Source organism: Aulonocara sp. 'chitande type north' Nkhata Bay, linkage group LG5, assembly GCF_057382095.1.
Source record: "Aulonocara sp. 'chitande type north' Nkhata Bay isolate Kocher_YH1m ecotype deep benthic linkage group LG5, A_spYH_male_GT1.1, whole genome shotgun sequence".
In the NCBI taxonomy this organism is placed as follows: Eukaryota; Metazoa; Chordata; class Actinopteri; order Cichliformes; family Cichlidae; genus Aulonocara; species Aulonocara sp. 'chitande type north' Nkhata Bay.
The window spans coordinates 36,971,363-36,995,366 of NC_141348.1; the positions used below are offsets into that span (position 1 = coordinate 36,971,363).

General features: G+C 38.9%; 1 protein-coding gene across 3 annotated transcripts in view; it reads left to right on the forward strand.

The window, feature by feature from the left end:
• Positions 1 to 24,004, forward strand: part of LOC147331189 (metabotropic glutamate receptor 4-like) — a 201,446-nt gene that overhangs the window by 167,626 nt on the left and 9,816 nt on the right. For all 3 annotated transcript variants that reach the window (XM_086293323.1, XM_086293326.1, XM_086293325.1), the window contains exons 7-9: positions 1,106 to 1,306; positions 12,029 to 12,165; positions 13,325 to 14,260. In XM_086293323.1, the coding sequence (XP_086149449.1) occupies positions 1,106 to 1,306; positions 12,029 to 12,165; positions 13,325 to 14,260 (1,274 nt within the window). The remainder of the gene's footprint in view (positions 1 to 1,105; positions 1,307 to 12,028; positions 12,166 to 13,324; positions 14,261 to 24,004) is intronic.

Here is a 24,004-nt window from a genome sequence, read left to right on the forward strand (position 1 = left end):
CTGTCCTGTGAATGGATGTCTCTATTTCCTGCTTCTTTGGGTCTTCTAAATTGAACCAGGCAATAAATACTGAATTCAGAGTTGGACACTCAGTCAAGAAGGTAAAGAATACAAAAAATTGATCAAATTGGAAGAACTGTTTAAAGCAACTAATGAAAAATAGCATGAGGCATATTTTTAAAATTTGTAGAATAGAAATGCAGGCCCAAAACATAATGCTCACGAAAATCACACAGATGGAACTCTACTACTCCTTCAGAAGATATAAGAAAGACTCTTAATTTTTAACAGATGAGATTTCCCAGAGGAGAAGACCTTGCACTCCAGATATTAGAATTGATTTGGTCCTCTGCAGCGATCCAGATATTTACTTTCTAGCTAATTGCAAGAGGCAACACCATTCAGTACATAAAAAATAAGACTCACTGAGGAGCAATGCATTTTCTTCTGTCTTTTGGACTGATGCCACACCCTTCGTTTAAAAGGTTTAGCTCATTCCAAGTAGCGTGAACACAATTGTCTTATCTAAAAGCTGCCATCCAGAGTGGGGATGACACAGAAGACAAGTGTTGAGAAGATAAGTTTTCCTGACTATTGGCACACATCAGTAGTATCTTCATCAAATTACTTTATAAATTAGTTTCAAGATGGATTTTTTTTTTTTTTTGCTATAATTGTGCATATTAATTGTCTAGAACAGGCACTGAATATGCAACTTTATCATCGGCCTTCTTTAAACAAGTGTCAGAGACAAACTCACAAGTAGATAATTCTTTAAGCTGGATCCACTCATGGAAACTGCTCATGCCTTTAAATGAATACAGTTTTCTTAATTGCATGATGTGGCTGATAGAGCTACAGATTTTTTGCCTGATTGAGTCGTTTAAATCTACTTGTAAAATCTTTTTTCTGTCTCAAACATGATTGCTTGACTACATGGATACTAATACTGGACTCAACCTTGTCCTTGACATGGTGACCAAACCAAATGAATGACTGCAGATCATTACATATATCACTTACCACGATTTGAATTATTTCATGAATTCTTTTAACCAATTAATACTTATAAAACCACACACATGCATCTGTCTATGTCTTTCAGATCAGGAGCGAATCGGAAAGGACTCGCAATATGAGCAGGAAGGAAAGGTACAGTTTGTTATTGATGCCGTCTATGCAATGGCTCATGCCTTGCACAACATGCACAAGGAGCTGTGCCCGGGCAAGGTTGGTCTCTGCGCTAAAATGGACCCCATAAATGGCACTCATCTGCTGAAGCATATTCGTCGTCTCAACTTTTCAGGTCAGTTATAGACACTCAAATATACACTTTTAGGGTCATTTGGTATTAGTTTTGAATTGACAACATCTTATGTCAATTAAAGTTTATTAGAATAAGTTTTATGAATCAGTGATGGGTTACATCACGTGTTACAGGGCCCTTTTTGGCAGCTGTCATTCTCGTATTTAAGTGGCACATTCTGTTACCAAATGCAAGTTTTTATGTTAAAAGGCTAACTGGTAATTCGAAAAGCCTTTTTGAAAAACCCTTGTGGCAGAGCTGAAAGGGTTTTGAGAAGCAGGTGTTTTTTGAGAAACAAATGCTTTAGTGGTCCTCAACCGCCCGCTTATAAATGGTTAAAAAAAGAAGAAAAAAAGTGGTATGGAGAGAATGGACAGATCAATCCAGGTTTGAAGTCTTTGGATAAAAGGTCTGTGAGGCTGTGAATGCTAAAAAGAGATGATTCTTCTCTTCTTTCAATTGCAGAACAATGTTTTATATATGACTGCTATATATTTCCCACTGACTTTGTAGGAAACTCAATGCACATTTTCTACAAACTTCACATTTTTCATGTTAAATGTGAAGTTTTAAGGTTGAAAATGTGTGCTGTGAAAGATGCAAGCAATGTAGGATTACAAACATACATTGCTTATAGAAGTTCAATGGCCATCCGAGGTCTGTGTTTGAGGGTTAAAATGATAAGTACTTGACTTTCACATTATTAGAATTATTTTTTTTCGACACAACCATACAGTTTGAAGAACATTGTCTTACATTGAGATGCCATATATGGCTCCCGACCCAGCACACAACTTACTTTCCCCCCTCTACTGTATGACCTATTTCCCAACTCTTTATGTAGCATTACATTAAACCCAGTTATCAGTCAAGTTCACATTCATGACTGGCATATTAATAATTGACTGCTTTCACACAAAGAGCAGTGATCCAGAGTTTCATTATATAGTCAGCCTTTTTAAAGCAAAGCTGTTTAACGCAATTATAATTCTTTCATAGAGACTTGAGTATGCAGTGTTTGCACAGATAAATTATTCATTTGAACTCATGCTCTTCAAGCTAATTTGTCATTTTAATATCTAGTTATTACATTGGCAGAATGTCAATTTAATGTTTAATTCACATTTGGGAAGTAAATTTATATTTTTAATTTCAAAATAATTTTATTGGGTGATTCTGCAGGTTTTGGTATCATTAAACCTGCTTTTGAACATACAGTCAACATTTTGGGGTTATGACATAGTCTTTAGCTGCATTGCCCAAAGTCAGTTTTAGATGCATTGTTAAATCCATGTTTACAAGCTTGAAACAACCTACTTATAAAAAATAGCACTAGAGCACTACTAGGTTGCCACATAGACCCTAAGTGTGGCAATAAATGGGGACACTTTTTTTTTTTATTGGCCTAAAAAGCTTTTACTTAAGTGGTGTCAGTAATCACTACTGACTTCTGTGCTGAGTTATCTGGGCCAAAATGTTGCTTGTTAGAGTAAAGCAGTGTAAACTCCTGAAATCTGCTACCACTATTACAATGCCATAGTTGATGAATTGAAATCATAACTGAGCACAATTACGCCACTGATGGACATAAAGCTAGTTCCTTGTAATACTTCAGCAGGAGTCAGTGGTTTTTAGGCAACAAGCACCATGCCTGCGGCATTATTACCAAAGCAGGACTGTGTACAGTATTCAGTAAAATGTAATTTTTACTTTCGCAAATATAGTACTGTGCAAAAGTTTCAAGTCACCCCCCTTTACTTTTTTACAATTGTTTTACTTTCAAGGAAATAGATTTTCTTGTAATTCGTTAAAGTGGTTTTGAGCAATAGTTCTCCAGGTGTTCTTGAGGTCTATCAAAGTGTGAGGTTTTTGGTTTGTTTTTTTTTTTAGCTTTTTTTTTGACATTGTCTGCTTTTTTTTAGTCATATTAAAATCATTCAAGCACTGAAAAGGAGTCATTAGCTGAAAACTTGGCATGGTTTGCAGTGTGTCCTTAAAAAAAGGGGGAAATTGGACAAATAGATGACAAAAGAAGTGGTCAGCCTAAAGAAAATTGATCTACAACAGTTGCACTGTATCTGAAACTTGTGTCCTTAACAAATTGGGGAAAAAAATCCAACAAAGATGTGACACAGGACCTGAGAAACGCATCTGGCCCTTGAGTTGATCCATCTATTTTTTCACCGAAGCCTAATCAGAAATGGTCTTAGTGGAAGAGTGGCTATCAAGAAGGCTTTCTTAAGGAGGAGAAACAGGGAGAAAAGGCTGACGAATGTCAAGTCACGCAAGAACTGGACTGGAAATCAATGTCTAAAAGTCTTATGGAGGGATGCATCCAAATGTAATATTTTTAAACTAAATCGTTATCAATATGTACGAGGTTAGGAGAGAGGTACATCACTGAGTGTCTGCAGCTATCTATAGAAGATGGTGAAGGTTCTGTCATGGTTTGGTAGTGCATTTCAGTAAATGGTGTTGGGGATCCTGTCAAAATTAATGGAATGATAAATGCAGGTCAGATTTTGATCCACCAAGCAATTTGATTGGCAGTGACCAAATTTTTAGATAAACTTTTCTATTTATTTCTACTTTTCTATTTTCTATAGCTTTTCTGGTCAGAGGGCCCGGTGGCGCCAGTGTCCGGCAGCCTCGCCTCTGTCAGTGTGCCCCAGGGTGGCTGTGGCTACAGTGTACCTTGCCATCACCTGTGTGTGAATGTGTGTGAATGGGTAGATGACTGGATGTGTAAAGTGCTTTGGGGTCCTTAGGGACTAGTAAAGCACTATATAAATACAGGCCATTTACCATTTTTACCATTTATCTGTCTATTTCAAACATCTGGGCGATCGTGGCTCAAGAGTGTGGAGTTTGCCTTGTAATCGGAAGGTTGCCGGTTCGAGCCCCGGCTCGGACAGTCTCGGTCGTTGTGTCCTTGGGCAAGACACTTCACCTACCGCCTACTGGTGTTGGCCAGAAGGGCTGATGGCGCAATATGGCAGCCTCGCTTCTGTCAGTGTACCCCAGGGCAGCTGTGGCTACAACTGTAGCTTGCCTCTACCAGTGTGTGAATGGGTGGATGACTGGGTGTGTAAAGCGCTTTGGGGTCCCTAGGGGGGACAGGTAAAAGCGCTATACAGACCATTTACCATGCAAATATAAATAAAATTACAAGCAAAGTTTTCATGAATATCACCATCTACACAACGTTTATGCTTGAAACCTTTTTCAGCATAATAATGATTCAAAACACGCTGCCAATGCAATACTTTGATAGATAACACATACAATGGACGTTATCACTCGTGGATTAGTCTCCCTAGAGCCCGGATCTCAGAATTGTTGAAGCAGTGTGGGTTCATGTTGAAAGAGAACAAAAGGCAGGCAATTCCTGAGGACAACTTCAAGGCAGCCTGCCTAAGAGAATTCAGGATCATTAGAATTGTAGACACTCTGTCTTTGTCTTAAATACAGTATATCTTGATATCTGGAGTACAAGGTCTTCTCCTCTGGGAAATACAGTAAGAAATGAGGAGTGATTCAAGAGTTTTGCACAAGAGCAACCTTTTTAAAATCTTATTACATAATTCCTCAACACAATTTTTTGCATCAGTTCAGCTCTTTTCACCCTATTTATGATATATTGATGTAAAGTACTGATTACAATCTCCTGGCTTAGTAGTAAATCAGGTGCCCTTAGCACTGCTCCACACCAGCTGAGCTGCTCAGGATCCAATAATGTTAGATAAAAACAACTCGCAACATGCAGTATGTTGTTGAAAGTGGTTCTCGTGATCTGATGTAAAACAGCTTCTGTAGTTTTCTTTTCATCCCAGACAAACAGGTTCTGATAGTTTCTGTCTAGACAAATCATGTTTATGTCATTGTCTAGACAGTGATGTGTCCAATTTCGTATGCTGTATATAGACCAGTAAGCCTGGAGGTTCAAAGGCAACCACTCTTGAATTTAATGCAACTTCTGTTTCTCCCTTTTAGAGCTGATGTTTGGATGCTCCTACAAGAAATGACATTTTCGACCATGGGAAACAAGACATTGAATTAAAATTGACATATTGAATATATAAGAACTGTATGATGGAATAGCATGTTAGTAATGTGTGTGCATTATAAGTGCATCCACAATCATTTCAAACATTTATTTAATTGGGCTGTTTGTAAAGTAATGATTGAGAGATGCTCTCTGTAAAAATTGGTTTCAACAGGGTTTTAGCCTGTGAGCAGGGACAGAAAACTCCTGTGCAGTAAGCACTTTTGAGCTGAATTTTGTTCTTAGCAGGGAGACTATATTCACACCATCAGACCAGAGGGGTTGCCTTGAGGTTACGCTACACTTCATCTAATTGCATCAGCTCACAGTAGTATATTGAACTTGTCCAGATACATAAAACAGCCCAACAGCTGAGACTGTACTTACTGGCCAGTGTACAAAAACTTCAAAGATAATATTTATCTCTGTGTTGGGATATTAGCATGTTACTCAGCAGTAAATACACTGAGCAGTTGTCCTGCTTCTTCCTACAAATTGACAGAAATGTATGTGAAAGTAGGTCATTCTTTGTTGTGATGAATCATTCTTGAGGCCGAGCCAGCAAGAATCTATTGTTACACATTTCTGTTTATTGTAAGCAGTTTCAGCAGATATCTTCTAAAAATAATTCTAATTTCTTCCTCTGCAGACCTGCATAGTTAAGTCCATACACAGCTCAAATGCACTCTGTCTTACATTACAGATGTTGAAACTGGTAAAAGTCAACAAGTTCCTTTAAATACAAAGATGTACTAAACCTGCTCCTCATGTGCCAGGAAAATACATAAATGCATCAATATCTGAGCAGACTGTCATGGGCTCAACAAGGGACACAGTAGCTGATGACAGATAACCTTTTAGAAAATATTAAAAGAAAAGTCAAAAAACATTTATTTCTATTGGTCTGTGCTTTCTCGAAAAAGCTTTTATTCTTTTGTATTTTCCCACACAGATGTATCTGGGGATGTAACTGTGTCTCCTCTTTTGTAAATCACCAACTACACAAGTGCTGATTATTGGTTCATTCAGTAGCAGCTGGAGCTGCAGCCCACAAAGCGAAAGAATCAAACACCTTCAATCTATCTTTATCCACTGTTTGACACTTTAGAGCTTTCCTTTTCTTGCTCCTTTTCAGCAATGCATGTATCTAATGGTTGTTGAGGCTTCAGTGGGCCACAGTTGAATGGAGCTTCCTGTCAGTGTTTCATGGCTCTTGCAATCACATCAGGGGGAGGTGTTTTTGTTCTACCTCTGACTGAAAAGCAGTGGCCTTTCCACTGTCTTTCTCACCAGGGACAGCAGTTATGAGTGTGGAATAAAGGCACGCTCTCAGGTTTTTCCATTTTTCCACACTTCTCTTTCTTCTCAAGGATGTGCAAGATCTTCATTGTTGCATAGCACAAAAGCTAATTCTATACTGACATATTTTTTTGCATGTGCAGTATGTCTGGGGTTTTTTTGTATTCGGCATCATACTCAATCATGTTATTGACAAAAGATCCCCCCATATCTTATAGGAACAGACATTATCTTAAAAAAAGATCTATTTATCATTCTCTACTATCAACTTCTGTCCCCTCAGATGAGCAGTACATCCTGTTGTTTACAGAGTCTGTGTCTAATACAGAAGCTATAACAGTAAAGAAAATGTTGAAATACCAGCTGGGGTTGTTATTTATCTTTATTTGAAACAACTTTAATTCTACCAGAAATAGGCCTTCTTTAATGCTAGTGCTTGTAACCGTTTGATGAACCGCTCTCATTTTAAAATCGTATTCAGGGTGACTGTAGAAGGTGTGACCTCGTGGCTATGGTGTGTTGCAGGTAATGTGGAAACACAGAGAATGACTGACCACCACTCAGTGTAGTGTGGACAGCGTCAAAGAGCTCGTAGTCAGAGCTAACCAGGCATGAGGAGCTACTGTCAGACTGTGTTTCTCCTCTGGAAAGATGGAGAGTGCGGTGGAGCTTTGTCAGCCAATGGAAACACATTTAAAGTCCTTTGAGAGTGTTCCTGTGCACGCACCTTAGTTGTACTATAGCTGAACTGCTTTTCAGACGAGAGTGGCTTTTCTGTGTTCTTGTTTGTAAGGCAGTGTCAGTACATGGCCACATAACACAATTTTGTCTCTTCATCAGCCCTAAATAATTTGTTGCGCATTGGAAGTGCAGTGTTTACTTGTGTTTTTCTGGCTAGAACTGCTGAGTCAGCAGAAGACGATAAACTGAACAAACCAGTTTTAGAGCAGCGGGGTGTGGCAGTGGAAAGCTGGCAGATGTTGCTCGGAAACACAGACAGAGGGAGAGACTATGCTCGTGAAGAGAATCTCTGAAGTTGCTTTACACTGATGACTTTTCATTGTGAAAGTTTTGAAGTAGGATTCAAAAACACTTCTCATCATTCCATATGAAAGCACTGTTTTCATTCACTTACTATTCTAGTGAGTGTTTTTGGGTCTTTTTGCATCTTTCTGAGCCTAGATTAAATGAGTCAATACAACAATAGCAACACTTGCAGCACACTGAAAGCTCAAAAGGTATATTCATGCTTTTACATGCTTTTAAAACAGCTGCACGTCAGGTTGTATTGACAATATTTTATGGTGCTCCCAAATAAGGCAGAGACAGACTAAATGAAAGCTGTGTTTCTGTTTTATAAAGAGAAAATGTTTAGTGTGATATAGCTGCTGTTGCACTGATGAAAATAGTGCTGTGAGATTCCACATTATGCTAAATTTACCATGCTAGCTCTAACATTACTGTTTTTTCACTCCTCTGATGCTTTTTGCTTGTCCTTCATTTGTTTGTGTTGGGTAATATTTAAATACTGGCTTTTATGTGACAATTTGCAGTGTTTTAAAATATCTACACTCTCTTAGCAGATCCAAAACCCAGATGTGTTGTGGTGATTTGAATATATACATTTTCACATATTATAGGGTTTTTAAAAGCAACCACTTGCATGCTTTCAGAACATTTTAGGGCCAGTTTAAGAGTACTTGCAGATAGTGAACGTGTATATGCTATGACTGAGCAATCATGTACAGGTCATGCCTGTGACTGAATGGCTTAAAGAGTGAAAGTGGATCCATGCCAAATTTGACATTGTGTCTGGGTACAGGTCATTAAGAGTTAATGACCAGCTGTCATGTTGTTGTCATTCACTGAGGTGTTCTGGTTGTGCATCGATGCAGAACAAGCACATGCTGGATTAATGATCATATCATGGCAATTATTAAAGAGTTTATGTATACATTTACTCGGGATTGTCACAACAGTGCAAGACAGAAAGAGGTCAAAATCATTAAATATTACATATAATTACTAGCACCTCATTAACCCCAAACGAGCAGCCTGAGGTACACACTTGTGCTACCCCCAGGCTACAGTTCACAGCACAATGAGCCATGGAACAGTCCTCTGTGCAAATAAATCTTTCCTGGACTTGAGAGTTGACTATTTAGACAAGCAGTTTAGGGGATGAGAAATCTAATTTCTTAGCTGCAACTGAAAACTGACCATAGTGCCGCAAAATAAACTACCTTCCTGCACACTTAAGCTTGTATTTCCCCATTTTTCTTTAATTTTGTTTCATTATAGAAAAATAAGTGGCCAATATTTTGTTAAATTTTGTTGATATCCTGTTCTAGTCCCAAAGTATTTGGCCCCCCATACTGCATTATTCTAGAAAAGCTATGTCTAGTTAGCATTTAGAAAGCTAGCGTTATATCATGTGATAGCAAGGTCATTTATAGTCATTTGAAAAGAAAAGTACACCACATGATTAAATAACTTGTGGGACCAACTTCATCAGCAATAAGTAATCTCTGTAAAATTACTGTACAACATCTTTACAATATCTGTAGAACATTGCTTAAGTTGATTTTGGTTTGCAGGCACTTGTTTATACAAATGTTTCTCAAGGGCCCACCACAGCGTTTCAGTCAGGTTGAATTGGGAGCTTTTGACTGGGTCAACACCTTGATTCTTTTCTTTTTCACCCATCCTGTTGTAGATTTGCTTGTGTGCTTGTAGTCATTGCGCTTTTGTTTGGCCCATTTTTCAATAAGCTTTAGCTGTCAGAAAAATGACCTCGCATTTGACTCTGGAATATTTTCACATATAGATGAGTTCAGTCGACCTAGTGACTGCAAGGTGCACAGGTCCTGTGGCTCAAAAACAACCCAGTATTATCACCACCGTGCTTGACAGCTAGCATGAAGTGTTTGTTCTGATATGTGTTTGGTTTTCAGCAAGTGCATGCTGTACATTAAGGCCAACCATCTCTACTATGGACCCACCTGTCTAAAGGACATCGCTTCACAAGTCTTATGGGTTGATTAGGTTCAGCTTTACATATTTAAGCTGTGCTGCTATGTTCTTTATAGAGAAAAGACTTTTCCCCTTTTTCTCCTTCTTATTAAGAAATACTTGCTCAGTCTTTTTCTAATTGTACTGTTATGAAGCTTTTATAGAGTTGGTCACACTTGCTGACGATCAGTTAATCAACTGCTTTGATTAGCACCCAGCTGCTTCTTACTCTTAGTTTTTGGCTGGACTTCATATTCCTCACATTTGACTCCTCGCATTAGTTTCTTGAATTCTCCAGATTTCCAATATTAAAAGTTACATGGTGTGAAAATGCTTTAGTTGTCAAGATCCAAAAGTATTCAACTGTACAAACACTGTTCTTGCTGATGTCTCTTTTAGTGCATCTAACCACATTGCTCCATGCTATTCAAAGTCAATGTAGCACAAGGAATTTGGGGCTTAATGCACCCTGTCTCTATTGTGTGTCCCACATACATACTAAAACCAACATCATTGTTTTTATATTTATAATGACCCAACAGAAAAATAAAGAATAGTCCATTTAAATGTTATTACAAAATAATATATAAATAAAATCACTGCAAAACTGCTTTGTTTTTGTATATGTGCATAAAAGAGAAGATTAACAGTTGCTCAGAGACTCAATAAGAGATCAGTCAGTCTATGAAAGGATTTAATTTGCAAAGCAAGCATAACCAAAAGGCCCACAAGGCTTTACATACAACTATATCAGACGCATTGCCGTATCATTCTCTTAAAGCTGCCAGTGACATTCATGGTCCGTTTTCCTCTTTCACTGAAGGTGTCCATAGGAGCGCTTGATCTCATAGTCTATATCCAAGCTTTTAAGGCTTTGGCTTGAGGTTATGTGTTCAACCATGACAGCGTAGGCAGACAACCATGACACTGGAAGGCAGATAGCTTTAATCTTTTTGAAATTCCGCTGGTCATTAGTGAAAATAAAACAAGCTTTGCATGATTAAAATCTCTGAACAAAAATGTCATAGCTTACTAATACTGGCGATGTTCTTAATATTTTTATATAAAAACTGCCTCTGTGGTTCATAAAGTCACTGTAATCCTCCCATGATCAGTAACTGCTTTGTGATGTGGGCGGCATTGTCACAAGGCTGAGTAAAACAGTAATGCCTTAATCCAACAGGGCTGACTCATCGAGATGTGGATTACAGTGCCGCTTCCCCAGAATTGAAACAAAGAGCAAGGACAAAAAAAATTCTCATCAGCAGAAAATCCATCAGCAGCAATTGGCCAGGTTTACCTTTTTCGTCTTAACTGAGATTTTAATTGTCTTTGGGAGACTTAATGTTAAACCACAAGTGGCCTAAATTAAAATAAAATAAAATAAAAAGAAGCATTTACGCCATTCTCTGGCCAAGGAAGACCATTCTATGAATACCATACTGTGATTAACATACTTATCATAAAACAGGAACACAGGAATATTATTTAGAGTCATTATTGGAAAGATAAATTATAGCCCACCTTAGTTGACAGAAAAATCAGTACAAAATGCGGTCAGTACTCTATCTCTGAACTTCCTGCTCAACTCCAACTGTTTACAGCCAGTTTGCTGTAAGAAGAAGGCAGGCTCTTAAGGTTTCTTGTGTGCAGTGAGATGCACTGATAATGGATTTTTCTTAAAAAAAAAACCCACAGAAACAAAACAAAGTGAAAAAAGAGAACCATGAAAATTCTAATTAATTGTCAGATTCCTATGTATTTTTTATTTATTCTACCATATATGGGTTTAATTGCCAAGATCGATAAGCTTAGGAAACTGGAAAATTTGATTATGTTTAAGATGAGAACTCTGATAAACACACACTGCTGTCTTCACTTTACTTGGTTCTTTCAGATTCTGTTTTGTTGTGTTTAAGAAGTTTGCATGTTGACATATCTGTCCTACCACTTTTAGCCAGTGCAAACTACAATGGAAAAATAACATTTGTCTCAATTTCCATTCTCTGGTAGCTACATGTGCAGGATCGTTATGTATTTACACTTAATCCCACCTACAGCCAAGTAGAAATGTAGTGGAAGCAACTGTCAACTAGCCAAAAGTTAAAAACAGAAGTCACCATTGCTTTCAGTTACTGAACTCAGTGAAAATGTGGTCAGTAATCCAAGACTGGATGGTTCATTCAGAACTTTGCTGGTCTTTGATGGATCTCCACCTCCTCCACACCCTTACTTTCCACATATTGATGAATTATTGTACACTATAAAATCACCCATGAGCACAAGAACTGAAAAATTGTAAAAAAGCACACACAGAACACAAAAAAACAGATAATGATGATAAATATTTTTGTTCTCTCACTCAGGCATAGCTGGCAACCCAGTGCTCTTCAATGAAAACGGAGATGCCCCTGGACGCTATGAGATCTACCAATACCAGATCAGAAACCGAACAGCCGAGTACAAAATTATTGGTCACTGGGCGGATCAACTCCATCTGAATGTGAGCACTGGCATTTTCTATTATGTGTCCCCTACAACTTATGTTTGTGTCAGTGTTTGCAATGAAAATCCTCCGAAAGGTTACTTCAGCTCTGCAGCTGCATGTTAGATCTCTAACCCCTCTAAACCATTTCACAGTGCTCAGTTCTATCTTCAAAGGTGTAAATATCCAGGGGGCACTTTAAATGATTAACAGAATGGACTGTGATGAAAAGAAAGCCACGGGAGCTTACGGACAGACATATTTAATATCAGACAGCAGATGGCATCACTGACTTCCAAAAACAATACTGTGGGCAGGCAGTGTGATGAAGTAACAGTATTATAACAGTAAATTACATAAAGGACTCAAACAAATTATGTTTTCACAAAATGAAGAGGGGGCCTTGGGCAGGCAAATGAGTTCAATTGAACACATGAGGCCGGCTGAGGGGAGCTTTGTCTTCTTCACCTCTTTCAACAACATGTGCTGAAAGAAAAAAAGAAAGGTAAGGTATTTGTAGGCACCTACTGTAAAATGTGCCAGCAGTATTTAATTAGTGTTATTTGAGTTCTCAATTAAATACACATTTAAAGACAAATTTACTGCCTTTGAATGAACTGGCACAATTAAATAAAACCGATAACATTAAAGGGAGTAGACCTTGTTTCAAATGATGAATTTAATTTATCCTCCAAAGTATGCTTAGGAAACTGTAAAATCCACAAAGGGGAATAATATTTTGAAATGAGACATCTCTTTCTACTTTGATTAATTTTTAACACAAAAAATTGCCAAAGCCAAAAAAAAAAAAAATACAGGAATTGTGCCATTAGTTCACTGCAGGACAAACATTGCGTTTCTCTTTTCCTCTCAGACTTGCCCTTCAGAAAAGTTGACTTACCACTGAAAGATTTTGCTGAATGTATGAGGAATACTTGAATAGTTTGCCTTTTTTCAACTTCTCACCCAAATAAATACAGAGAACCAAAAACACGAATTCTCCTTGGCTTCCAGAGCTTCTGATGACCATTTTGGATCAATAAAGCACCCTTTTGTACCTATCTCAGCTGTATGCAATTCAGTGAGCTTTGTACACTAAAAATCTTTTCTCAGATGTTTCTTCTCTCTCTCTATCTGTCCATTCATCCCTTTCCACATTCCTCTGCCTCCCTCATAGGTTCGTTCAATGCAGTGGCCCGGTGGTGTCCGTCAGATCCCTTCCTCAATCTGCAGCCAGGCCTGTCGCCCTGGTGAGCGCAAGAAGATTGTGAAGGGCATCCCTTGCTGTTGGCACTGCGAACGCTGCGATGGCTATCAATACCAGGCAGACACCTACACGTGTAAGATGTGTCACTTTGATTTGAGGCCCAATGAGAATCACACAGGCTGCGTTCCAATCCCCATTGTTAAGCTGGAGTGGAGCTCTCCGTGGGCAGTCATCCCTGTGTTTGTTGCAGTCATTGGCATCATGGCCACTTTGTTTGTGGTGGTCACATTCGTTCGCTACAATGACACTCCAATTGTGAAAGCATCAGGCCGGGAGCTAAGCTATGTCCTGCTAACTGGCATTTTTCTCTGCTATGCCACAACGTTCCTGATGATCTCTGCCCCTGATGTCGTAATCTGCTCCCTTCGTCGGATCTTCTTGGGTCTGGGGATGAGCATTAGTTATGCTGCTCTGCTTACCAAAACCAATCGTATTTACCGCATCTTCGAGCAGGGTAGTATGTCTGTGAGCGCGCCAAAGTTCATTTCTCCAGCCTCACAGCTAGTCATCACGTTCACCCTAGCCTCGGTGCAGCTGGTCGGGGTGTGCATCTGGTTTGTTGTGGATCCCTCCAAAGCTATTATTGACTATGAGGACCAGAGAACCTCTAACCCAGCGATGGCTCGTGGTGTGCTCAAGTGTGACATCTCTGACCTGTCCCTCATCTGCCTGCTTGGCTATAGTATGCTGCTCATGGTCACTTGCACAGTGTATGCCATTAAAACCAGAGGGGTGCCGGAGACCTTCAATGAGGCCAAACCAATTGGTTTTACTATGTACACCACCTGCATTATTTGGCTAGCATTCATCCCAATCTTCTTTGGCACATCACAATCAACAGAAAAGGTAAGCTTACAACTAATACTGGAGTGCAATTTGTATTTTTTGCCTGTCAGTTTCTTTTAAGAAATGCTTAGACATGCAGCTACACAAAACTATCTTTAACACCTATTAGCGTGGCTTTTGGCATTCATATTTCTTGACATTTACTTAGAAGACAAAAATAACCTCACAAATAATTGTACGCTGGTGACCATGTAAAGCAGAAGTAGTCTTATCATAACAAACCCATAGCGGGTTTACAGACTGACTTCAACCAGTATTACCTGGTTTCCCTAGTTTCCTTTAACAATTGTCTTTATCTTGGTTTATTAGAATATCGCAATTATCAAGAAAGACATGAAACAAAGATTATAGAAAAGATTTTCTCTACTGCTCTATCCAGTTATTCAACCTCTTGTGGGCGGTGGGGTGACCATTGGGTTAAGCCTTCCTGCAGTATTAAGCATTTATAATTAGATCCACCAAGTCTGCTGAATTAAAGTGCTGTTTGAATGTTAAATATGTATCTAATTATATACTTAATATAATGAAAAGGCTAAATTATGGTTCTACTCAGTTTTCCTTACTGCTGTTCTGTAATTTTTAAACATTTTGTGAAGTACCAGTAATTATAAAAACCAAGAACTTAAAAAGAGGATGCTTGTGAATACAGAATCTGCAACGTGTACACATAAAGTAATGTAAATGTTTCTGTAATAACTCTGAAGGCAACTCACAAGCCTGTGACTCACATATATGTGACAGCTGTATGCCACAGTGCATTAGGGAACCATGAGCTGTTTACATAAACACAAGCTCACACTCTTATTCCCATGTCAAATCAATGTGCCCGACCTCTTGAACCATAGACCTGGACTGTGTTCAGCAGGAGCACTGAGGTCAAGAGGGATCCAAATGGGACATGGAAATGAAGGTTGGGCTTGGACCTCACATTCAGAGGAGAAAGTCTGGGGACAAAGCCAAAGGGGTACAACAATGACACAATAGCAATGTGTTGATGCAGTTGAAAGAGGTGTTTTGGCAGTGTAACAAAAGGGGCTTGATGGCTACAAGAGAGGGCAGTGGTGAGACAAAAAAACAAAAAAAGCCCTAAAACTGGCACGGACACTATCAGCAGTGCCAGCATGGGTCTGACAGATGCAACAAATTAATCTTTACCTTCTTCCATTTGGGATTAAACAAAACAATACATCAAAATGCTGGCCTGGAAACTGGCTGTGATAGTTAGCTTGGTGGGAAGAAAAGTGTGTATTGTGGTTCAGAGCACACCCCGCCCCCTCCCAATTTCTGTAGTTTGCGGCATTGCAGAAAATCTGCATATGACTGTAGCCAATTGTATTATATTTATGCATTATGTGATTGGCAGTACAATGACTTATTTTCATATGCTGCATGTTGCATTAATACTATGAAGTCCAAGCTACAGGCTTTCTCTTACCCCAAATGTTAACTAGCATGAACAGAAAAAGTGCAGACAACAGCATTTAGATGCTGAAAACTGAGAGACCAGTTGAGTTTCACACATATTGCTTGATTAATGTTACATTTCCTCAATATAGTCAGAGGGGAAAAACAACCATCAGCTGTCGTCACTATACATTTTTCATTATCATACACGTAGCATACATAGTAAAGAAGAATTGGTCCAAGTGCAAAGCCCACATTATTTTTTAATGTGAGTGTTGCACATCTGAAGTCGCATGTCAACACCAGCCGCGGAGATCAGCGAGTTCTTTGTTTAATCATTCCATCTCCTCTCTCTGAAGATGAAAGAGAATTATACAATCACAGAGAGATTGAACAGCTTTTTTAGAGGATGAGGTAATCCATTAGCTAGCCTGGCTTTGAATAGTAAAATAGAAGTGAAAAAAAAAATCTTTGAAGCGTATGTGAAGTCCTACTTTTTGTTCCTTACCTCAGATGAATTTAATTTACAAACCCTGAAAACTTTTCTCACCCAGTCTTAATATAAAACACTTTTCTTGATCTAAATTACATGAGTCACTTATTAATTATTATTTCCTGTGGAAAACTGTACACACTATGGCTGGAGGACAGTTTTACTTTTATCATTTAGAAAACTTTTACTTTGGCCCTGAGCTATGTTAAGGTAAAGCACAAAATGGAACACAAAATGGAAGTTTAGCTTCAGGGAAATGTCCTACATTTTTTTCTTTCCTCATTTGAGAGAGAATAATCATATTTAATATATAACCCAAAAGGGCTGTTGAGTGTTGAGTCTGAAAAACTTAATTTAAGTTACTCTCCAATATGGTTTGTAGCTTTGTCAGACCACACAGCATACTGCTACTGCAAATGTTTTTTTGGTTTCTTTTTTTGTTTTTTTTACCAAGCATTTAGAAATAATGGGAACAAAGATCGGATGTAACTTAATGAATCAGAATGAGTTTTGTCCCTTGAGAGCAAGAGCCCGTATTAAGATATTGCTGTAGAAAAATACATAAAAGTCTTAAGAAGGCAGAGGTCAAAGCAGATGAATGTCCACAGAACATGGAAACATTGGTTTCTTGTAACGAAGGCTACATCCTCACTAGCCTGGATAGATTTGAAAAGGCGTTTTCGTCTGGAAACGCCTCGTGTCCACACTATCGTTTTCAGTCGTTTTCACAGAGTTGTCAGTCCACACTGAAACGGCCAAAACCGCTTATGTTCCAATACTGCACATGCGTGAAACGCAAGACGATTCGATCTGCCTCATTTCTGTCTGTTGTTTATTTACTTTCCGGCCCTTTGAAACGTCGTGGCAAAATGTTGAGGAAAAGCACCAAGTTTTTTAAACGGACTAACGATGAGGTGGAGTTGTTGCTGCGAGTACCAAAAGAGTACGAAGTTGCAAAAGCCAGTGAGAATTAAGAATTTGAAGAAAAGCTATCTGAAGCATTTACACAGTGGGGGGGGAAAGGGATTGGGCATCTCTTGGATTTATGTAAGCATCTTGCGTGTAGCTCCAAAAGTTGATTCTATTCATCTGGACGTAGCGTTTTGTGGGAGAAACGTTTCGTCACTCATCGAAGTGACTTCTTCAGTCTCGACTGGTTGTTACATTTACAAAAGTCTAACTTGTAATTTGAACAAAAATAATTTCATGTTTCTAGGTTGAACGTAATTAAATCATGTAGGATCTGTATGAAATTCAACAACTTAATTTGTTCTTGTTGAGATGACATGATACAATCTAGTAAGAGTGGTTAGTTGCTGGACTCATGAAATTCACAAGATTGCATGACATTTCAAACTGTAGGAAAATCACTGGCGTTTTAAGAGACAGACAACTACACACACACCACGTGTATGCTATCGCTATTTATTGTGGTTTAACCTGTCATGGACAAAAACGTACAGAAAATTTGAGAGCAAACAAAGCAACCGCTGTATAATGCCCTCTGCTATCTTAATTTAACTGGTCACTGGAATTGCATCACATGACTAAAATGTGTCATCGTTTTCAAAAAGTCTCAGTTTTTGCTGTCCACAATGCAACGCAAAAGCACCGTTTTCAAATGTATGTGTTTTTGAGAGTGTTTCAAAACACTGCGTTTTCCGTGAGGGAAAGCGCCATCTCAGTGTGGACGGAAGGTCAAAACGGAGAGAAAATGATGCGTTTTCAAACGAAAACCTATTAGGATGGCTGCTGTGTTTGCTTCGGATTACTCCTCACCACCCACCCGACCCTGTGGCTTGTCACGTGTTCCATAATGTTGTGCTGTGGACATTTATGTGCTTTTTTTGTGCAGAGGAGTTTTTTTGTTTCCTGCTCTCTGTCAGGGTTTCTGGGTCTTTGACCCAGTATTCTTAGTTCATGTTCACTGTTTATCTACTGCCTGTTCCACTTCCTGTTTTATTGTGTTAGCCTTGGTCTGTGTGCATTATGTTCAGTCCTCTTCCCATTATCATTAGTTCATTATGTTCAGCTGTGTACTCACCGGTCTCTCATTATCATCATTATCACCAGTCTGTGTATTTAAGCCCTCTGTTCTACCCATTCAATGTCGGGTCATTAATGATGTATGTCTGATGTCAATGTCGTCTGTATGTCCAGTCAGTCAGTCAGTCAGTCCTTTGTTCATTCAGTCAGCCAGCCATTTCCTCCCTCTGTACTGTTTGCTCACTCCTTCGGCAATAAACATCCACCTTCACCTACCTGCCTGTGAGTCCAGCGTTTGGGTCCTCCTTCTCTCATCCACGACACTACCCTTGACACTCTCATGCTGTCCTCCCAGGAGCCCAGCATGAGTAGAGGTCTCTTTTTTTCCTCTTGTACTTTCCCATTGTAGTGAATATTTCTGTGTTTTTTTTTTTTTGTTTTTTTTGTTTTTTTCTGTAATGCTACCGATCTCCGACCTTTATCCCCATGTGATGTCAGTGTTGTGTGTGTAAGGTCGGGGGGGGGTCCTATTTCACTGCAGGGCAACCTGCACGTAGCGAATAAAGCCTTGATTGATTTGATTGATTAGTGTGGATGTAGCCAGAGATATACCAATACCTTGAAGACAAATGACACCCTAAATTATTTTTACGGTGCGTTCACACTGAACGCGATAGACGCGACCAGAGCATCAGGTATACATGCAAAGTAATTTATTAAGGAAATTTTTAAAGAAGAAAAGGCAGGAACGCTCTTTAGAGGTTTGTGGGTGGCTCTTAAAAGAGCCGTTGTGGGGAAGTCACTGGGACTTCAAATGAGCTTATATTAGCACAGGTATCGATAAAGGACTGCCGTTTTAAACACTTTTACTAACCGCAGGCAGACGGACAGGTGTTTAGGTGGGCGATGCTTGGACTGACGCTCAACAGCAGCTCCTCAAACTGGGCGAGGGAAAGATGGTGGTACCGCTGAAAGCGTCCGTCATGCAGACGCAGCTCCTGGAGCAAGTGGTGAAACTCACCAAACTGCTCACTCTTCTGGAGGACCTGATGGACCCAGGTACAGCGAGGATGTCCTTCATGCCGCTGTTCTGCTCTCCACAGTAAATAGAGAAGAGAGACTCTCTCTTCAAAGGCTAGATCGACAGCTGCCATCTGGCACTATTTCCTTCCACATTTCCGCTTCATGTGCGTGAAAATTGCATGTTTTGAAGTGCAGCCAATTCGCGTTGGTCGTGCGTCGAGGTGCGAATGTGCACGTGACCAGCTAGGGGCGTCTGGCGGTTTTTGGTCGCGTCTATCGCATTCGGTGTGAGTCCCAAACATGCTGAATACAGATATGCATGTAGTTGAAATTCTCTTGTTCAAATTTGCTGTATACAGGACTTCTAGCTAAATTTAAGGCTATTAATAATAACAACAACAACAATAATAATATCAGAACCATGATGATTTTTTTCAAAATAGTCAGTAACAGTCAGTCAGAACAGTAATATCACTGCAATAACAGCAAAATTGTCAGAGCTGATGATTTTCTGTGACATAGGGCCTAAATGAGCATGTTGGAAAATGCCTTCTTCTGTCTTTGTAGTGTGTACTGCAGAGAGTTAGGATGGATAGTCCATGATGGAGAGTATTTTGTTCAATGACCTCCTACTTTACACTGACTTGGAGTAAAGGGTTTTTCCCCCCCCCCCAATTAAAGTTCTGTCCTTGAGAATGTTTTTTTCGATTCTGTTGCCATGTACTCTCTTAGAAAACCACTCCACAGTTTGTACACAGCACACAGTCTGAATGAAGACTGCTTGAAAATCTCGGGAATATTTTTGTGCACAAAACTCAGCAAAAAGAAAAGAAAAAAGAATAATCATCTTGTTCTTGTACACTTGCAGTGTTGGTCCTCTATTCTATTTAAATTGACACCCTAAATACTCTAAAATTCCAAATGTAGGGATGGTCATGGGCTTGATTGCACTTCTAGCCATCATAAGATTGTTGACTATCTTCCAATTTGCCTCATCGGGGCAAACAAATATCCACCATTACCTCAACTCTAGATGATCTGTAACAGCACTCTACCACTGCAGAGTGGTCAGAGCCTTTACAGGTGGCTTGAGTTAAACTGAAAAGCTGAAGCGCAGAGAAACGGACAGGATATGCCCCCAATGGTGCTCTTCTGTTACCATGAAAACAGTGACATAGTTGCCATTTACATGTCACTGTTTCTGATGAATGTGCTCAAAGCCAATAAGACCTTAAAGGAAACTTGTTATGCCCATTTCTAACTCCATATTTTTACTCTGTTAGGGTAGTTTGATGGTTCAAAATAATCTTTATCTACATGGAATGTTGGTGCACACAGTTTCTCCATTGCCTAAAGCAAGCAGCTTGAGCCTTTTTCTTACTCTCACTTACAGCCAACTTTGCTCTTATTTACTGCTCCTCATAAATAGAAGATCTGAACAGCAGCTGTGTACCTGAGATGACTGTCCTAAGGATACACGCTCTCATTGGCATCATACTGCACAGAACCAGCAGCAGAAAGACTCATTGGTTATGAATTTGGTCATGTATAATATGACCACTCATCATTTTAACAATATATATATATATATATATTTAGAAATGAAGAAAAGGATAACAGGAATAAATATAGGAAGTTAGATCATTAAGCAGATTCAGAACAATTTTAGGAAGTGTGGACAAATAAAATTTCTCACCTGTTGAACACACATTACATTTTGGAAAACTTGGTTGGTTGAGCAGGAAAGTTAGCTAGTTTTGCTGTGCCAGATTTTCTTCTTCTTGTTTTATTTTTTTAAAATAAAGCCTGTGACTGATTTGCTGAGATGTTATATAAACAATGATCTTATTTAAGGAATTAACATGTCAAAGCAAACACACCTCATAATCATTGTACTGTAAATGTCAGGCTGCACAAATCTTCACAGCCCACATTGACGAGTCTTTCAGAGCAATTAAATGCTCCACTTCTTTTGGGTCTCGATTTACCTTATCTAGCTGTGTACGCACTCATCACCCGTTTACAGCAGGCCTCTGCCTCAGCATTACAAGCACCGTCATTTATTTGTCATCTGGTGCCAAGACACATGCAACGAATGCCATAGGAAGCTTTCTCTATCATTTAGACGAGGACATCTGGTCTATCTATGGAGTGTTTATGCTACCTTCAGGAATAGATGTGACACCTACTTACCTGGAGAAACTGTCTAAATCAGCGGCTGTCTCAAAGATATAGGCAGGAGGAGGGGCAGCAGACAATAGCATGCATGGGAATGAGGCTACAGCACAATGGGCTCAGCTTAAATTCAATCAGCCCACACAAAGAGGTCCTGCCATTACAGTGCATGAATCGTCTGATTAACTGAGTGGGGTTGTTTATTTCTGTATGAAGTCTCCATCTCACTATTGGCACCGTTAGGACAAAAAAACAAAAAAACTGCTGTTAAAGTGGTAGTCAGACAAAGAAGTGGGAGTTTCAGTTCAACCAGACCAGAGTCAGGAGTGGGGTTTTTTGTTATTTTTTTGTGTTACACAGTGTAATCTGTGTTCATACCTGCTACCTGTTACCACCCATTCCATGTTCCTTCCCATTTCTCCCTTTGTCTTTTCTCAGTCGTAAGATAAACAGCGTTATTCACAGTAATGCCCCTGAGGCTCTGTAATAAATAATGAAGATGGATGCTACGAAGCAGAGGAAGCTAAGCAACATCTTGGACTTCAGAGAGCAGTTGTTGCTTTCATTAGGCCTAAAGCACTGCAGCCCTCTGTTGACCTCTGGGTGCTTTGATAATGGGTGGATAGGCCGTGAAGCTAATCAAGGCCAAAGAATTTGTCATTTATAAATGACAATCTGCCATGAAGCTATATTATTGTGTCCCCTAAGGGTTCTATTTGTTTATTGGCTTAATTAGAGTGCAATTATAGTGAATTCTTATGCAGCAAACTCCTCTGCTCAGTACTTCCATAGCATGCTGAGAAAAAAAAAGTACCTTAATATAGTGAAGGAATTATGCAAGTTTAAATAAATTTGATTGTTTGCAGCCTGCCTCAGAGACTCTCTTGGGTTGAATTGAAAATGCAGTCTGTTCATGTTTATTAGCTGTCAAATTAATGTTATGAGTTATCACAGATGTTTTTACTCAGTTTTGCTCTACTCACCGTAGGCCAGGGTGTGGAATTGCTTTATCACTTCTGCTGGAATGAAAATAATGAAATACAATTCCTATGATTACTGTAAGAAAGTAGATTATTGTTATTGGTTATCTTCATGTGTATTTTTTATGTGAAAATCAATTGCAGAGTTACCAACAAAAAAACAAAAATCTAATGGTCTAATACATCTTCACGCCCAAGGCAACACAGCTTCATTATGCAGTGTTTTCACAACCATGTAGAGGCCCTCTCTTACAAAAACTCTACATACTACCTCTTCTGCAAAAGTATTGTATGTTAATTAACTGTAACGACTTCAGTTCAAAGGTCACGGGTATAGCAGATTGTTAATGTTTTAAGTTTGTGTTAGCCTGGCGATCTAACAAACTTTGGCTTGCTACGTTTGCTTATTTAGGATGCATTACCATTGTTGCTCAGTTAATGCTGCATTTGCTTGTTCTCTGGCTTGACAGAAGTTGAGCTGTGTAGGAGTAAATAGGAAATCCACATTTAAATATGACCTTATCATTTCTGTTATGATTTTTTTTCTTCTTTTTTTTTAGAGGAACAGAGGATCTGAGACTAAAGAGCAAATTCAGCAGATACAACGGCAGCCTAACTGCTGTTACACGAAGCAGTGTATTCAGTTTCATATAGTATTTGTGTGAGTGCATTACACTGTGCGTAAACATTTTGCAGCTTCCTTTTTTGATTTAAAATGTCAGTTTATGAGCTTTATCTCTACATTTACTTGCTTTAGGCTGGGTGTGGCTCACTGGACTTATTATCACCATATAAGAAATTTTCTTTACTTTTCTTTACCACAACAATTTGCTGGGCCCCCAGTGACACCCATTGTGTTACTTTGTATGTCCCCCACAATTTCCCCAGCCAATATTTTTACTGGCCCCCATATGACCACACCTATTAAAAAAATTCTGGAGGTGACCCTTGCTCTTCAGCTTCCTCTTTTGTGTAATACAGCCATGTTTACTAATAATGCCATTATTTCACCTACGTTTTATTGGAGTACTGTTGTACACAAGTACATTTTTACTTGAGTAAATATTTCCAGGACTCTTCCCATCACTGATCCTCCAGGTACTGATAGCTCCATGATTTCTTTCCATCTAGTTCAGTCATTAATGCGACTATGAGTACTTCTTCTATGTTATGTTTTGCCTAAGGCAAGCTACGCTAATGGCAGTGTGATGATATGTGTGTGAGATATATGGTATCTCTCTTCATTTCTCTTCCAAGTTGCTCCAGTCATTGAATGCTCAGGTGCATTTCAATCAGGAGGAAACAAATTAATGGACTGAATATTGGACGTGCTCTGACATTGAAAAAAGGACTCCATTTGTAAGCTAACATCAATGAGGCAATAGAGAGGGCACATGTTATCTGATGAAATACCAAACAATAATATATTGATTTCAAGTAAGGTCAAGGCAATAATTTCCTTTCATCTAACATATTACATTATATACATATTATTATAACATAGACCAACAAACAGGCAGGACTGAGATTAGTTTATAAAATGTGCTGATTTGTTTTTCCATTGTTCATCTATAAGAAGGTACCAGTTACTATAAAATCTATCACTTTGTCTATAATGCTGTTACAAAAAAAATTATCAAATAATTGTTTATTTTAAAAAAGAAAACAGTTCATGCACTAACT